The 18,621-nt window shown below is 43.5% G+C and overlaps 1 protein-coding gene and 1 pseudogene across 1 annotated transcript; both read left to right on the forward strand.

Annotated features, from left to right (window-relative positions):
* LOC138306117 (ras-related protein rab-11.1-like) overlaps positions 1 to 18,621 on the forward strand; it is a 32,893-nt pseudogene that overhangs the window by 6,288 nt on the left and 7,984 nt on the right.
* Positions 1,213 to 14,153, forward strand: LOC138306115 (uncharacterized). Its single transcript, XM_069246477.1, has 4 exons — positions 1,213 to 1,234; positions 8,161 to 8,194; positions 12,032 to 12,369; positions 12,586 to 14,153. The coding sequence occupies exons 3-4, from the start codon at positions 12,048 to 12,050 to the stop codon at positions 13,779 to 13,781; spliced, it is 1,518 nt and encodes a 505-aa protein (XP_069102578.1). The 5' UTR covers positions 1,213 to 1,234; positions 8,161 to 8,194; positions 12,032 to 12,047; the 3' UTR covers positions 13,782 to 14,153.

Here is an 18,621-nt window from a genome sequence, read left to right on the forward strand (position 1 = left end):
CTGTCAGGTCAGGAGTGTTACAGGGACATCACTAGTGTGTAAGTTCTGATTTATACTGTCAGGTCAGGAGTGTTACAGGGACATCACTAGTGTGTAAGTTCTGATTTATACTGTCAGGTCAGGAGTGTTACAGGGCCATCACTAGTGTGTAAGTTCTGATTTATACTGTCAGGTCAGGAGTGTTACAGGGCCATCACTAGTGTGTAAGTTCTGATTTATACTGTCAGGTCAGGAGTGTTACAGGGCCATCACTAGTGTGTAAGTTCTGATTTATACTGTCAGGTCAGGGAGTGTTACAGGGACATCACTAGTGTGTAAGTTCTGATTTATACTGTCAGGTCAGGAGTGTTACAGGGACATCACTAGTGTGTAAGTTCTGATTTATACTGTCAGGTCAGGAGTGTTACAGGGCCATCACTAGTGTGTAAGTTCTGATTTATACTGTCAGGTCAGGAGTGTTACAGGGACATCACTAGTGTGTAAGTTCTGATTTATACTGTCAGGTCAGGAGTGTTACAGGGACATCACTAGTGTGTAAGTTCTGATTTATACTGTCAGGTCAGGAGTGTTCTGATTTATACTGTCAGGTCAGGAGTGTTACAGGGACATCACTAGTGTGTAAGTTCTGATTTATACTGTCAGGTCAGGAGTGTTACAGGGACATCACTAGTGTGTAAGTTCTGATTTATACTGTCAGGTCAGGAGTGTTACAGGGCCATCACTAGTGTGTAAGTTCTGATTTATACTGTCAGGTCAGGAGTGTTACAGGGACATCACTAGTGTGTAAGTTCTGATTTATACTGTCAGGTCAGGAGTGTTACAGGGACATCACTAGTGTGTAAGTTCTGATTTATACTGTCAGGTCAGGAGTGTTACAGGGCCATCACTAGTGTGTAAGTTCTGATTTATACTGTCAGGTCAGGAGTGTTACAGGGCCATCACTAGTGTGTAAGTTCTGATTTATACTGTCAGGTCAGGAGTGTTACAGGGACATCACTAGTGTGTAAGTTCTGATTTATACTGTCAGGTCAGGAGTGTTACAGGGACATCACTAGTGTGTAAGTTCTGATTTATACTGTCAGGTCAGGAGTGTTACAGGGCCATCACTAGTGTGTAAGTTCTGATTTATACTGTCAGGTCAGGAGTGTTACAGGGACATCACTAGTGTGTAAGTTCTGATTTATACTGTCAGGTCAGGAGTGTTTGACCGTGAGGGCTCAAATTTGGGATACAGTCAGGTCAGGAGTGTTACAGGGACATCACTAGTGTGTAAGTTCTGATTTATACTGTCAGGTCAGGAGTGTTACAGGGACATCACTAGTGTGTAAGTTCTGATTTATACTGTCAGGTCAGGAGCGTTACAGGGCCATCACTAGTGTGTCAGTTCTGATTTATACTGTCAGGTCAGGAGTGTTACAGGGACATCACTAGTGTGTAAGTTCTGATTTATACTGTCAGGTCAGGAGTGTTACAGGGACATCACTAGTGTGTAAGTTCTGATTTATACTGTCAGGTCAGGAGTGTTACAGGGACATCACTAGTGTGTAAGTTCTGATTTATACTGTCAGGTCAGGAGTGTTACAGGGCCATCACTAGTGTGTAAGTTCTGATTTATACTGTCAGGTCAGGAGTGTTACAGGGCCATCACTAGTAGTGTGTAAGTTCTGATTTATACTGTCAGGTCAGGAGTGTTACAGGGCCATCACTAGTGTGTAAGTTCTGATTTATAACTATACTGTCAGGTCAGGAGTGTTACAGGGCCATCACTAGTGTGTAAGTTCTGATTTATACTGTCAGGTCAGGAGTGTTACAGGGCCATCACTAGTGTGTAAGTTCTGATTTATACTGTCAGGTCAGGAGTGTTACAGGGCCATCACTAGTGTGTAAGTTCTGATTTATACTGTCAGGTCAGGAGTGTTACAGGGCCATCACTAGTGTGTAAGTTCTGATTTATACTGTCAGGTCAGGAGTGTTACAGGGACATCACTAGTGTGTAAGTTCTGATTTATACTGTCAGGTCAGGAGTGTTACAGGGACATCACTAGTGTGTAAGTTCTGATTTATACTGTCAGGTCAGGAGTGTTACAGGGACATCACTAGTGTGTAAGTTCTGATTTATACTGTCAGGTCAGGAGTGTTACAGGGCCATCACTAGTGTGTAAGTTCTGATTTATACTGTCAGGTCAGGAGTGTTACAGGGCCATCACTAGTGTGTAAGTTCTGATTTATACTGTCAGGTCAGGAGTGTTACAGGGCCATCACTAGTGTGTAAGTTCTGATTTATACTGTCAGGTCAGGAGTGTTACAGGGACATCACTAGTGTGTAAGTTCTGATTTATAACTATACTGTCAGGTCAGGAGTGTTACAGGGCCATCACTAGTGTGTAAGTTCTGATTTATACTGTCAGGTCAGGAGTGTTACAGGGACATCACTAGTGTGTAAGTTCTGATTTATACTGTCAGGTCAGGAGTGTTACAGGGCCATCACTAGTGTGTAAGTTCTGATTTATACTGTCAGGTCAGGAGTGTTCTGATTTATACTGTCAGGTCAGGAGTGTTACAGGGACATCACTAGTGTGTAAGTTCTGATTTATACTGTCAGGTCAGGAGTGTTACAGGGCCATCACTAGTGTGTAAGTTCTGATTTATACTGTCAGGTCAGGAGTGTTACAGGGACATCACTAGTGTGTAAGTTCTGATTTATACTGTCAGGTCAGGAGTGTTACAGGGACATCACTAGTGTGTAAGTTCTGATTTTATACTGTCAGGTCAGGAGTGTTACAGGGACATCACTAGTGTGTAAGTTCTGATTTATGACTATACTGTCAGGTCAGGAGTGTTACAGGGACATCACTAGTGTGTAAGTTCTGATTTATACTGTCAGGTCAGGAGTGTTACAGGGCCATCACTAGTGTGTAAGTTCTGATTTATACTGTCAGGTCAGGAGTGTTACAGGGCCATCACTAGTGTGTAAGTTCTGATTTATACTATCACTGTCAGGAGTGTTACAGGGCCATCACTAGTGTGTAAGTTCTGATTTATACTGTCAGGTCAGGAGTGTTACAGGGCCATCACTAGTGTGTAAGTTCTGATTTATACTGTCAGGTCAGGAGTGTTACAGGGACATCACTAGTGTGTAAGTTCTGATTTATACTGTCAGGTCAGGAGTGTTACAGGGCCATCACTAGTGTGTAAGTTCTGATTTATACTGTCAGGTCAGGAGTGTTACAGGGACATCACTAGTGTGTAAGTTCTGATTTTATACTGTCAGGTCAGGAGTGTTACAGGGACATCACTAGTGTGTAAGTTCTGATTTATACTGTCAGGTCAGGAGTGTTACAGGGCCATCACTAGTGTGTAAGTTCTGATTTATACTGTCAGGTCAGGAGTGTTACAGGGACATCACTAGTGTGTAAGTTCTGATTTATACTGTCAGGTCAGGAGTGTTACAGGGACATCACTAGTGTGTAAGTTCTGATTTATACTGTCAGGTCAGGAGTGTTACAGGGACATCACTAGTGTGTAAGTTCTGATTTATACTGTCAGGTCAGGAGTGTTACAGGGCCATCACTAGTGTGTAAGTTCTGATTTATACTGTCAGGTCAGGAGTGTTACAGGGACATCACTAGTGTGTAAGTTCTGATTTATACTGTCAGGTCAGGAGTGTTACAGGGACATCACTAGTGTGTAAGTTCTGATTTATACTGTCAGGTCAGGAGTGTTACAGGGACATCACTAGTGTGTAAGTTCTGATTTATACTGTCAGGTCAGGAGTGTTACAGGGCCATCACTAGTGTGTAAGTTCTGATTTATACTGTCAGGTCAGGAGTGTTACAGGGCCATCACTAGTGTGTAAGTTCTGATTTATACTGTCAGGTCAGGAGTGTTACATGGCCATCACTAGTGTGTAAGTTCTGATTTATACTGTCAGGTCAGGAGTGTTACAGGGACATCACTAGTGTGTAAGTTCTGATTTATACTGTCAGGTCAGGAGTGTTACAGGGCCATCACTAGTGTGTAAGTTCTGATTTATACTGTCAGGTCAGGAGTGTTCTGATTTATACTGTCAGGTCAGGAGTGTTACAGGGACATCACTAGTGTGTAAGTTCTGATTTATACTGTCAGGTCAGGAGTGTTACAGGGCCATCACTAGTGTGTAAGTTCTGATTTTATACTGTCAGGTCAGGAGTGTTACAGGGCCATCACTAGTGTGTAAGTTCTGATTTATACTGTCAGGTCGGAGTGTTACAGGGTCACTAGTGTGTAAGTTTGATTTATACTGTCAGGTCAGGAGTGTTACAGGGCCATCACTAGTGTGTAAGTTCTGATTTTATACTGTCAGGTCAGGAGTGTTACAGGGCCATCACTAGTGTGTAAGTTCTGATTTATACTGTCAGGTCAGGAGTGTTACAGGGCATCACTAGTGTGTAAGTTCTGATTTATACTGTCAGTCAGGAGTGTTACAGGGACATCACTAGTGTGTAAGTTCTGATTTATACTGTCAGGTCAGGAGTGTTACAGGGCCATCACTAGTGTGTAAGTTCTGATTTATATACTGTCAGGTCAGGTCGGAGTGTTACAGGGCCATCACTAGTGTGTAAGTTCTGATTTATACTGTCAGGTCAGGAGTGTTACAGGGACATCACTAGTAGTGTGTAAGTTCTGATTTATACTGTCAGGTCAGGAGTGTTACAGGGACATCACTAGTGTGTAAGTTCTGATTTATACTGTCAGGTCAGGAGTGTTACAGGGACATCACTAGTGTGTAAGTTCTGATTTATACTGTCAGGTCAGGAGTGTTACAGGGACATCACTAGTGTGTAAGTTCTGATTTATACTGTCAGGTCAGGAGTGTTACAGGGCCATCACTAGTGTGTAAGTTCTGATTTATACTGTCAGGTCAGGAGTGTTACAGGGCCATCACTAGTGTGTAAGTTCTGATTTATACTGTCAGGTCAGGAGTGTTACAGGGACATCACTAGTGTGTAAGTTCTGATTTATACTGTCAGGTCAGGAGTGTTACAGGGCCATCACTAGTGTGTAAGTTCTGATTTATACTGTCAGGTCAGGAGTGTTACAGGGCCATCACTAGTGTGTAAGTTCTGATTTATACTGTCAGGTCAGGAGTGTTACAGGGACATCACTAGTGTGTAAGTTCTGATTTATAACTATACTGTCAGGTCAGGAGTGTTACAGGGCCATCACTAGTGTGTAAGTTCTGATTTATACTGTCAGGTCAGGAGTGTTACAGGGCCATCACTAGTGTGTAAGTTCTGATTTATACTGTCAGGTCAGGAGTGTTACAGGGACATCACTAGTGTGTAAGTTCTGATTTATACTGTCAGGTCAGGAGTGTTACAGGGACATCACTAGTGTGTAAGTTCTGATTTATAACTATACTGTCAGGTCAGGAGTGTTACAGGGACATCACTAGTGTGTAAGTTCTGATTTATACTGTCTGTCAGGTCAGGAGTGTTACAGGGCCATCACTAGTGTGTAAGTTCTGATTTATACTGTCAGGTCAGGAGTGTTACAGGGCCATCACTAGTGTGTAAGTTCTGATTTATACTGTCAGGTCAGGAGTGTTACAGGGCCATCACTAGTGTGTAAGTTCTGATTTATACTGTCAGGTCAGGAGTGTTACAGGGCCATCACTAGTGTGTAAGTTCTGATTTATACTGTCAGGTCAGGAGTGTTACAGGGCCATCACTAGTGTGTAAGTTCTGATTTATACTGTCAGGTCAGGAGTGTTACAGGGCCATCACTAGTGTGTAAGTTCTGATTTATACTGTCAGGTCAGGAGTGTTACAGGGCCATCACTAGTGTGTAAGTTCTGATTTATACTGTCAGGTCAGGAGTGTTACAGGGCCATCACTAGTGTGTAAGTTCTGATTTATACTGTCAGGTCAGGAGCGTTACAGGGCCATCACTAGTGTGTAAGTTCTGATTTATACTGTCAGGTCAGGAGTGTTACAGGGCCATCACTAGTGTGTAAGTTCTGATTTATACTGTCAGGTCAGGAGTGTTACAGGGACATCACTAGTGTGTAAGTTCTGATTTATACTGTCAGGTCAGGAGTGTTACAGGGACATCACTAGTGTGTAAGTTCTGATTTATACTGTCAGGTCAGGAGTGTTACAGGGCCATCACTAGTGTGTAAGTTCTGATTTATACTGTCAGGTCAGGAGTGTTACAGGGCCATCACTAGTGTGTAAGTTCTGATTTATACTGTCAGGTCAGGAGTGTTACAGGGCCATCACTAGTGTGTAAGTTCTGATTTATACTGTCAGGTCAGGAGTGTTACAGGGCCATCACTAGTGTGTAAGTTCTGATTTATACTGTCAGGTCAGGAGTGTTACAGGGACATCACTAGTGTGTAAGTTCTGATTTATACTGTCAGGTCAGGAGTGTTACAGGGCCATCACTAGTGTGTAAGTTCTGATTTATACTGTCAGGTCAGGAGTGTTACAGGGACATCACTAGTGTGTAAGTTCTGATTTATAACTATACTGTCAGGTCAGGAGTGTTACAGGGACATCACTAGTGTGTAAGTTCTGATTTATACTGTCAGGTCAGGAGTGTTACAGGGCCATCACTAGTGTGTAAGTTCTGATTTATACTGTCAGGTCAGGAGTGTTACAGGGACATCACTAGTGTGTAAGTTCTGATTTATACTGTCAGGTCAGGAGTGTTACAGGGACATCACTAGTGTGTAAGTTCTGATTTATACTGTCAGGTCAGGAGTGTTACAGGGACATCACTAGTGTGTAAGTTCTGATTTATACTGTCAGGTCAGGAGTGTTACAGGCATCACTAGTGTGTAAGTTCTGATTTATACTGTCAGGTCAGGAGTGTTACAGGGCCATCACTAGTGTGTAAGTTCTGATTTATACTGTCAGGTCAGGAGTGTTACAGGGGCCATCACTAGTGTGTAAGTTCTGATTTATACTGTCAGGTCAGGAGTGTTACAGGGACATCACTAGTGTGTAAGTTCTGATTTATACTGTCAGGTCAGGAGTGTTCTGATTTATACTGTCAGGTCAGGAGTGTTACAGGGCCATCACTAGTGTGTAAGTTCTGATTTATACTGTCAGGTCAGGAGTGTTACAGGGACATCACTAGTGTGTAAGTTCTGATTTATACTGTCAGGTCAGGAGTGTTACAGGGCCATCACTAGTGTGTAAGTTCTTTTTTATATTTATACTGTCAGGTCAGGAGTGTTACAGGGCCATCACTAGTGTGTAAGTTCTGATTTATACTGTCAGGTCAGGAGTGTTACAGGGCCATCACTAGTGTGTAAGTTCTGATTTATAACTATACTGTCAGGTCAGGAGTGTTACAGGGCCATCACTAGTGTGTAAGTTCTGATTTATACTGTCAGGTCAGGAGTGTTACAGGGACATCACTAGTGTGTAAGTTCTGATTTATACTGTCAGGTCAGGAGTGTTACAGGGACATCACTAGTGTGTAAGTTCTGATTTATACTGTCAGGTCAGGAGTGTTACAGGGACATCACTAGTGTGTAAGTTCTGATTTATACTGTCAGGTCAGGAGTGTTACAGGGCCATCACTAGTGTGTAAGTTCTGATTTATACTGTCAGGTCAGGAGTGTTACAGGGCCATCACTAGTGTGTAAGTTCTGATTTATACTGTCAGGTCAGGAGTGTTACAGGGACATCACTAGTGTGTAAGTTCTGATTTATACTGTCAGGTCAGGAGTGTTACAGGGACATCACTAGTGTGTAAGTTCTGATTTATAACTATACTGTCAGGTCAGGAGTGTTACAGGGCCATCACTAGTGTGTAAGTTCTGATTTATACTGTCAGGTCAGGAGTGTTACAGGGACATCACTAGTGTGTAAGTTCTGATTTATACTGTCAGGTCAGGAGTGTTACAGGGCCATCACTAGTGTGTAAGTTCTGATTTATACTGTCAGGTCAGGAGTGTTACAGGGCCATCACTAGTGTGTAAGTTCTGATTTATACTGTCAGGTCAGGAGTGTTACAGGGCCATCACTAGTGTGTAAGTTCTGATTTATACTGTCAGGTCAGGAGTGTTACAGGGCCATCACTAGTGTGTAAGTTCTGATTTATACTGTCAGGTCAGGAGTGTTACAGGGCCATCACTAGTGTGTAAGTTCTGATTTATAACTATACTGTCAGGTCAGGAGCGTTACAGGGCCATCACTAGTGTGTAAGTTCTGATTTATACTGTCAGGTCAGGAGTGTTACAGGGACATCACTAGTGTGTAAGTTCTGATTTATACTGTCAGGTCAGGAGTGTTACAGGGACATCACTAGTGTGTAAGTTCTGATTTATACTGTCAGGTCAGGAGTGTTACAGGGCATCACTAGTGTGTAAGTTCTGATTTATACTGTCAGGTCAGGAGTGTTACAGGGACATCACTAGTGTGTAAGTTCTGATTTATACTGTCAGGTCAGGAGTGTTACAGGGACATCACTAGTGTGTAAGTTCTGATTTATACTGTCAGGTCAGGAGTGTTACAGGGCCATCACTAGTGTGTAAGTTCTGATTTATACTGTCAGGTCAGGAGTGTTACAGGGCCATCACTAGTGTGTAAGTTCTGATTTATACTGTCAGGTCAGGAGTTTACAGGGACATCACTAGTGTGTAAGTTCTGATTTATACTGTCAGGTCAGGAGTGTTACAGGGCCATCACTAGTGTGTAGAGTTCTGATTTTACTATACTGTCAGGTCAGGAGTGTTACAGGGCCATCACTAGTGTGTAAGTTCTGATTTATACTGTCAGGTCAGGAGTGTTACAGGGCCATCACTAGTGTGTAAGTTCTGATTTATACTGTCAGGTCAGGAGTGTTACAGGGCATCACTAGTGTGTAAGTTCTGATTTATACTGTCAGGTCAGGAGTGTTACAGGGCCATCACTAGTGTGTAAGTTCTGATTTATAACTATACTGTCAGGTCAGGAGTGTTACAGGGACATCACTAGTGTGTAAGTTCTGATTTATACTGTCAGGTCAGGAGTGTTACAGGGACATCACTAGTGTGTAAGTTCTGATTTATACTGTCAGGTCAGGAGTGTTACAGGGCCATCACTAGTGTGTAAGTTCTGATTTATACTGTCAGGTCAGGAGTGTTACAGGGACATCACTAGTGTGTAAGTTCTGATTTATACTGTCAGGTCAGGAGTGTTACAGGGCCATCACTAGTGTGTAAGTTCTGATTTATACTGTCAGGTCAGGAGTGTTACAGGGCCATCACTAGTGTGTAAGTTCTGATTTATACTGTCAGGTCAGGAGTGTTACAGGGCCATCACTAGTGTGTAAGTTCTGATTTATACTGTCAGGTCAGGAGTGTTACAGGGACATCACTAGTGTGTAAGTTCTGATTTATACTGTCAGGTCAGGAGTGTTACAGGGACATCACTAGTGTGTAAGTTCTGATTTATACTGTCAGGTCAGGAGTGTTACAGGGACATCACTAGTGTGTAAGTTCTGATTTATACTGTCAGGTCAGGAGTGTTACAGGGACATCACTAGTGTGTAAGTTCTGATTTATACTGTCAGGTCAGGAGTGTTACAGGGACATCACTAGTGTGTAAGTTCTGATTTATACTGTCAGGTCAGGAGTGTTACAGGGACATCACTAGTGTGTAAGTTCTGATTTATACTGTCAGGTCAGGAGTGTTACAGGGACATCACTAGTGTGTAAGTTCTGATTTATACTGTCAGGTCAGGAGTGTTACAGGGACATCACTAGTGTGTAAGTTCTGATTTATACTGTCAGGTCAGGAGTGTTACAGGGCCATCACTAGTGTGTAAGTTCTGATTTATACTGTCAGGTCAGGAGTGTTACAGGGACATCACTAGTGTGTAAGTTCTGATTTATACTGTCAGGTCAGGAGTGTTACAGGGACATCACTAGTGTGTAAGTTCTGATTTATACTGTCAGGTCAGGAGTGTTACAGGGCCATCACTAGTGTGTAAGTTCTGATTTATACTGTCAGGTCAGGAGTGTTACAGGGCCATCACTAGTGTGTAAGTTCTGATTTATACTGTCAGGTCAGGAGTGTTACAGGGCCATCACTAGTGTGTAAGTTCTGATTTATACTGTCAGGTCAGGAGTGTTACAGGGACATCACTAGTGTGTAAGTTCTGATTTATACTGTCAGGTCAGGAGTGTTACAGGGACATCACTAGTGTGTAAGTTCTGATTTATACTGTCAGGTCAGGAGTGTTACAGGGCCATCACTAGTGTGTAAGTTCTGATTTATACTGTCAGGTCAGGAGTGTTACAGGGACATCACTAGTGTGTAAGTTCTGATTTATACTGTCAGGTCAGGAGTGTTACAGGGCCATCACTAGTGTGTAAGTTCTGATTTATAACTATACTGTCAGGTCAGGAGTGTTACAGGGCCATCACTAGTGTGTAAGTTCTGATTTATACTGTCAGGTCAGGAGTGTTACAGGGTCATCACTAGTGTGTAAGTTCTGATTTATACTGTCAGGTCAGGAGTGTTACAGGGCCATCACTAGTGTGTAAGTTCTGATTTATACTGTCAGGTCAGGAGTGTTACAGGGCCATCACTAGTGTGTAAGTTCTGATTTAGGAGTGTAACTGATTTATACTGTCAGGTCAGGAGTGTTACAGGGCCATCACTAGTGTGTAAGTTCTGATTTATACTGTCAGGTCAGGAGTGTTACAGGGCCATCACTAGTGTGTAAGTTCTGATTTATACTGTCAGGTCAGGAGTGTTACAGGGCCATCACTAGTGTGTAAGTTCTGATTTATACTGTCAGGTCAGGAGTGTTACAGGGACATCACTAGTGTGTAAGTTCTGATTTATACTGTCAGGTCAGGAGTGTTACAGGGACATCACTAGTGTGTAAGTTCTGATTTATACTGTCAGGTCAGGAGTGTTACAGGGACATCACTAGTGTGTAAGTTCTGATTTATACTGTCAGGTCAGGAGTGTTACAGGGACATCACTAGTGTGTAAGTTCTGATTTATACTGTCAGGTCAGGAGTGTTACAGGGACATCACTAGTGTGTAAGTTCTGATTTATACTGTCAGGTCAGGAGTGTTACAGGGACATCACTAGTGTGTAAGTTCTGATTTATACTGTCAGGTCAGGAGTGTTACAGGGCCATCACTAGTGTGTAAGTTCTGATTTATACTGTCAGGTCAGGAGTGTTACAGGGCCATCACTAGTGTGTAAGTTCTGATTTATACTGTCAGGTCAGGAGTGTTACAGGGCCATCACTAGTGTGTAAGTTCTGATTTATACTGTCAGGTCAGGAGTGTTACAGGGACATCACTAGTGTGTAAGTTCTGATTTATACTGTCAGGTCAGGAGTGTTACAGGGACATCACTAGTGTGTAAGTTCTGATTTTATACTGTCAGGTCAGGAGTGTTACAGGGCCATCACTAGTGTGTAAGTTCTGATTTATACTGTCAGGTCAGGAGTGTTACAGGGCCATCACTAGTGTGTAAGTTCTGATTTATACTGTCAGGTCAGGAGTGTTACAGGGCCATCACTAGTGTGTAAGTTCTGATTTATACTGTCAGGTCAGGAGTGTTACAGGGCCATCACTAGTGTGTAAGTTCTGATTTATAACTATCAGGTCAGGAGTGTTACAGGCCACATCACTAGTGTGTACCTGATTTACTGTTACCACATGTTTGTGTGTAAGTTCTGATTTATACTGTCACAGGAGTGTTACATTCGTCACTATATAACCTTACCAACTATGCTTGCGCGTTATCATTTCATGACTGCCAACCGGCGCAAGAATATTTTGACACCGTATCATGTAAACAAATTGAGGTTACCTCCCCTTGTACGTTGAAACCACTTTCTAACGAGATTACAGTTTGTGATATCTAAACACATATTAATTCACTATAAAAACATGAATTACGAAAAAAAAATATAATAAATCTTTAAAATAAAATCAACGTGAATGTTATCAAATAAACGAAAAAATAAAACGCCCCCTGGCTGCAGCGTTGTTTTTATCGTCTGCTATTTGTCAACAAACATGGACAGTGACGATTCCTCGGACATGTCAGACTTGGGTATATCGGCAAATTGGGAAATTTCATTACCCACAGAAGACATTATAGAGCTAGAAGAGCCAGATCAAGACTTGATCAACTATATAAGGAATCTAGATGTAGAGGGTTTAGCGAGTACGCTAGAGCTGGCTAATCGTATGGAACAGGAGCTGACCAAACCGGCCATAACTGACCTCCCCCCTCCAGAGTCTCCGGCAGTACCTAAACGGTTTAAGGACACAACCCATGAAGAAATAGCCAACATTCTTGAAAGCAGACAGAGTAAGTCAACGAAGAAGAATACAGCCTGGGGCATTAGAATATTTCAAGGTAAGAAATCAAAGCAGAAAAAAAATCAAAGCAGAAAAAAAGTTTCAGAGTCTGTGGCTCGGTAGTTTGTCGATAGTGTCACAACGTATAAAATCAATTAAAACACGTTTATTGTTGCAATGTTTTAAGCAATCAACAAAACGGCTTCAAATGTTACACGTTTGACGTTCTCTCTTCTTTATTCCCATTTCAAAAACTTCCGTTTTCATTTTCCAGATTGGAACATTGAGAAACGCGGAACACCCGTAGATTTGACAAGTGTATCTGCCGAGGACCTAGCTGAGATTCTAAAACATTTTTATGTTGCAGCAAGACCAAAATCGGAAAATGAACTGTATCACAAAAACACATTGAAAAATATCAGAGGGGCCATCAATAGGTATTTTGTTGATATTGGGAGAAATTTGGACATAGTAAGAGACCGTGAGTTTAAACAGGCAAACGGAGTCTTAGACGGCTTATTAAAACAGAGGGAAAAAACGGGCGAAAGTAAGGCAACTGCCCACAAGCCAATTATTGAACCAGAACATTTACACAAAATAGCCACCTACCTTTCTAGAGCATCCTCCTCTCCCATAATCCTACGGCACTGTGTATGGTACAATTTATCGGTACACTTCATTACACGCGGGATGGAGTTCCATCATCAATTAACACCACAGTCCTTTGAGTTTCACAATGATGAATCCGGGGAATATGTTACAATGACGCACATGACACAGCAAAAAAATCACCAGGGAGGGTTAAATTCTCACGAGGCAAACATCGGAAAGAGAATGTACAGCTGTCCTGAATCACCATCCTGTCCTGTTAAGATGTTAAAACTCCTCCTTGAAAAAACAGACAAAAACGCCACCAAATTATTTAACCAATACAACAAGTTGGCTTGTGTTTCTCCTCAATTAACTGATGTTTGGTTTAACACCAAACCTTTAGCACACAGAACATTCGCTCGTTTCCTTTCGGACATATGTAAATCGTCTGATGTTGACGCTCCGTACACTCCTCACTGTCTACGGGCCACGGCCATACAGTACTTGAACGACACTGGATATGAAGCCAGACACATCATGTTCATGTCGGATCATCGATGTGAATCATCTCTCCGTTCATATAATCGTTCCGTATCCACAAAACAGAAGAGAGACATCAGCGACAGTCTGTCAGTCATGATCAAGACAAGGAGCGCTCCATCAGCCACTGTAACGCGTGCGACAGGTGACATAGAAATGGCGTCCGTCCCCTCCAGTCAAGTTTCATTTTCAAACTCACCTTCATCGTGCGAGACGACGCAGGCTCAACCACTCGTGTCAAACAGCAATGTGAATGTTAGCACTAGTACTATCACTCCAGGATTCTTCACAAGTTCGTCTTTCGAGAATTGCGTGTTCAATTTTAACCATAATAACTGAAGTGAAGCGTGAACGACACTAATGTTAAGCGTGATGTTCACTCACTGCACGGACTTCTTGATGTCTGTTATAACCTTCCGCGGCAAACGAGGCGGAAAAAATATTTGAAAAAACCTATCCATAAAATTAAAAATGAACAATCAGTTTTTTTTCATTTTTCAATTTGAAATATTCCAAATGTATTAAATACATAAAGTACATTGACTATTATTGTTGTGTTATGTTTTGTAAGACGGACTATATTTTGAATCTGGGAAAACAGGCTGTTGGCTGTTCCGTTCATTGTTCACACTGGAACGACAAGGCGGGAAAATTTGAATTTTTAAGTGGGCGTTTTAAAAAAATCTTTGATACGTTAATTTTAAGTGGTAAATATAAGCATTGAACTGCTTTTAGTTGGCATTCATGAGCAATATGAATGCAAACTGGGGAAAGGTAAATTTAACATGAAGCGCTAGCGCGCTTCATTAAATTTACCTTTCCCCAGTTTGCATTCATATTGCTCATGAATGCCAACTAAAAGCAGTTCAATGCTTAAATATCTACTTAGTAGAACTTTTGCCCTTTTTATTGTGCTAAATCACTTAGGAATTAGGTGATACAAAAACAAACAACACACCCCAATGGGTCACATTAGACTGACAACAAGCAAACCAGTCATCACACTCCCTTTGTATACTGAGAACTAAGCAAAAAAACTAGTAATCTACCACTTTAAGGTACGTTTTAAACTACAGTGTCACAGCCAGGGGAGCGAATTTGCAACCTTCCTCCCAGGGGAAACAACTCACAACCTTCCTCCCAGGGGAAACAACTCACAACCTTCCTCCCAGGAGAAACAACTAACAAAATTCCTCCCAGGGGAAACAACTCACAACCTTCCTATCAAGGGAAACAACAACTCACAACTTTTCTCCCAGGAGAAACAACTCACAACCTTCCTCCCAGGAGAAACAACTAACAACCTTTCTCCCAGGGGAAACAACTCACAACCTTCCTCCCAGGAGAAACAACTAACAACCTTTCTCCCAGGGGAAACAACTCACAACCTTCCTCCCAGGGGAAACAACTCACAACCTTCCTCCCAGGGGAAACAACTCACAACCTTCCTCCCAGGGGAAACAACTCACAACCTTCCTCCCAGGGGAAACAACTCACAACCTTCCTCCCAGGGGAAGCAACTCACAACCTTCCCCCCAGGGGAAACAACTCACAACCTTCCTCCCAGGGGAAACAACTCACAACCTTCCTCCCAGGGGAAACAACTCACAACCTTCCTCCCAGGGGAAACAACTCACAACCTTCCTCCCAGGGGAAACAACTCACAACCTTCCTCCCAGGGGAAACAACTCACAACCTTCCTCCCAGGGGAAACAACTCACAACCTTCCTCCCAGGGGAAACAACTCACAACCTTCCTCCCAGAGGAAACAACCCACAACCTTCCTCCCAGGGGAAAACAACTCACAACCTTCCTCCCACAGGAAACAACCCACAACCTCCCTCCCAGAGGAAACAACTCACAACCTTCCTCCCAGAGGAAACAACCCACAACCTTCCTCCCAGGGGAAACAACTCACAACCTTCCTCCCAGGGGAAACAACTCACAACCTTCCTCCCAGGGGAAACAACTCACAACCTTCCTCCCAGGGGAAACAACTCACAACCTTCCTCCCAGGGGAAACAACCCACAACCTTCCTCCCAGAGGAAACAACTCACAACCTTCCTACCAGGAGAAACAACTCACAACCTTTCTCCCAGGGGAAGCAACTCACAACCTTCCTCCCATGGGAAACAACTCACAACTTTCCTCCCAGAGGAAACAACTCACAACCTTCCTACCAGGAGAAACAACTCACAACCTTCCTCCCAGGGGAAACAACTCACAACCTTCCTCCCAGAGGAAACAACTCACAACCTTCCTCCCAGGGGAAACAACTCACAACCTTCCTCCCAGGGGAAACAACTCACAACCTTCCTCCCAGGGGAAACAATCCACAACCTTCCTCCCAGAGGAAACAACTCACAACCTTCCTACCAGGAGAAACAACTCACAACCTTCCTCCCAGGGGAAACAACTCACAACCTTCCTCCCAGAGGAAACAACTCACAACCTTCCTCCCAGGGGAAGCAACTCACAACCTTCCTCCCAGGGGAAACAACTCACAACCTTCCTCCCAGGGGAAACAACTCACAACCTTCCTCCCAGGGGAAACAACTCACAACCTTCCTCCCAGGGGAAACAACTCACAACCTTCCTCCCAGGGGAAACAACTCACAACCTTCCTCCCAGAGGAAACAACTCACAACCTTCCTCCCAGGGGAAACAACTCACAACCTTCCTCCCAGGGGAAACAACTCACAACCTTCCTCCCAGGGGAAACAACTCACAACCTTCCTCCCAGGGGAAACAACTCACAACCTTCCTCCCAGAGGAAACAACTCACAACCTTCCTCCCAGAGAAAACAACTCACAACCTTCCTCCCAGAGGAAACAACTCACAACCTTCCTCCCAGAGGACAGAACTAACAGCCTCCCTCCCAAGGGAAACAACTCACAACCTTCCTCCCAGAGGACAGAACTAACAGCCTCCCTCCCAAGGGAAACAATTCACAACCTTCCTCCCAGAGGACAGAACTAACAGCCTCCCTCCCAAGGGACAGAAATCACAACCTTCCTCCCAGAGGACAGAACTAACAGCCTCCCTCCCAAGGGACAGAAATCACAACCTTCCTCCCAGAGGACAGAACTAACAGCCTCCCTCCCAAGGGAAACAATTCACAACCTTCCTCCCAGGGGAAACAACTCACAACCTTCCTCCCAGAGGACAGAACTAACAGTCTCCCTCCCAAGGGACAGAAATCACAACCTTCCTCCCAGAGGACAGAACTAACAGCCTCCCTCCCAAGGGACAGAAATCACAACCTTCCTCCCAGAGGACAGAACTAACAGCCTCCCTCCCAAGGAAAACAATTCACAACCTTCCTCCCAGGGGAAACAACTCACAACCTTCCTCCCAGAGGACAGAACTAACAGCCTCCCTTCCAAGGGACACAAATCACAACCTTCCTCCCAAGGGACAGAAATCACAACCTTCCTCCCAGAGGACAGAACTAACAGCCTCCCTCCCAAGGGACAGAAATCACAACTTTCCTCCCAAGGGATATCCTCAAACTCAAGGATAAGTTAAAATCTTATAAATTGTTATCTATATGTATGTTTCAAATCACTAATAACTCATGTTATGTGGTTATATTTCATTCAATATTCTAAAAAATGTATGTATAGATATTGATGTCATTTACAGGTATTATCGGGGAGCTGTTGGGGCGTTAGTTGTGTATGACATCACTAAACCACAGACGTTTGAAAATCTACACAAATGGTTGGAGGAGCTGAAGGAACATGCTGACCCTTATGTGTGTATAATGATCGTCGGAAATAAAACTGACCTGCGGTCAGTCCGAGCAATCCAACAGGAACAAGGACGCCTTAAAGCTGGTATGTAAAGCAAAAAATTGGCCAGGAAATCTATTTAGGTTTCCAATTGATTTATGTTGTTTTTTCATGTGGGAGACATATTGTTTTAGTGCTGTTCCTTCTGTTCTAATGATTTCTTGTCCAGCTAGCACTGTCATTGTCCAGTTAGCACGGCCATGGTCCAGTTAGCACGGCCATGGTCCAGGTAGTGTTGCTATTGTCCAGCTAGCGTTGTCATAGTCCAGCTGGTGTTGCCATTGTCCAGCTAGTGTTGCCATTGTCCAGCTAGCGTTGTCATAGTCCAGCTAGTGTTGCCATGGTCCAGTGAGTGTTGCCATTGTCCAGCTAGTGTTACCATTGTCCAGCTAGCGTTGTCATAGTCCAGTGAGTGTTGCCATTGTCCAGCTAGTGTTGCCATTGTCCAGCTAGCGTGGCCATGGTCCAGCTAGTATTGTCATAGTCCAGCTAGTGTTGCCATGGTCCAGCTAGTGTTGCCATGGTCCAGCTAGTGTTGCCATTGTCCAGCTAGTGTTGCCATGGTCCAGCTAGTGTTGCCATGGTCCAGCTAGTGTTGCCATTGTCCAGCTAGTGTTGCCATTGTCCAGCTAGTGTTGTCATAGTCCAGCTGGTGTTGCCATTGTCCAGCTAGTGTTGCCATGGTCCAGCTAGTGTTGCCATTGTCAAGCTAGTGTTGCCATTGTCCAGCTAGCGTGGCCATGGTCCAGCTGAGTGTTGCCATTGTCCAGCTAGTGTTGCCATGGTCCAGCTAGTGTTGTCATAGTCCAGCTAGTGTTGCCATGGTCCAGCTAGTGTTGCCATGGTCCAGCTAGTGTTGCCATGGTCCAGCTAGTGTTGCCATGGTCCAGCTAGCGTGGCCATGGTCCAGCTAGTGTTGCCATTGTCCAGCTAGCGTGGCCATAGATACATAGATACATAGATTTATTCTGACAACATACATGTTAACATGTACAGGATTTTTTATAATCCTATAATAGTCAGCTCTTAGAAATTCACGGATTTATTTTTTCAGTGTATAAATACTTTATAGTGGCTGATTTTTCCAATGTGAATCGAGTTCATATTCAAATTGCTTAACTGTCCTAGACTGAACAACATTTGATGGGAGACTGATCCAAGTATTCACGACTCTCTGGGTAAACGAGTGTAAACGAGTGCCATGGTCCAGCCAGTGTTGCCATTGTCCAGCTAGTGTTGCCATGGTCCAGCTAGTGTTGCCATTGTCCAGCTAGTGTTGCCATTGTCCAGCTAGCGTGGCCATGGTCCAGCTAGTGTTGTCATAGTCCAGCTAGTGTTGCCATGGTCCAGCTAGTCTTGTCATAGTCCAGCTAGTGTTGCCAT

This window comes from Argopecten irradians, chromosome 13, assembly GCF_041381155.1.
Source record: "Argopecten irradians isolate NY chromosome 13, Ai_NY, whole genome shotgun sequence".
Classification (NCBI taxonomy): domain Eukaryota; kingdom Metazoa; phylum Mollusca; class Bivalvia; order Pectinida; family Pectinidae; genus Argopecten; species Argopecten irradians.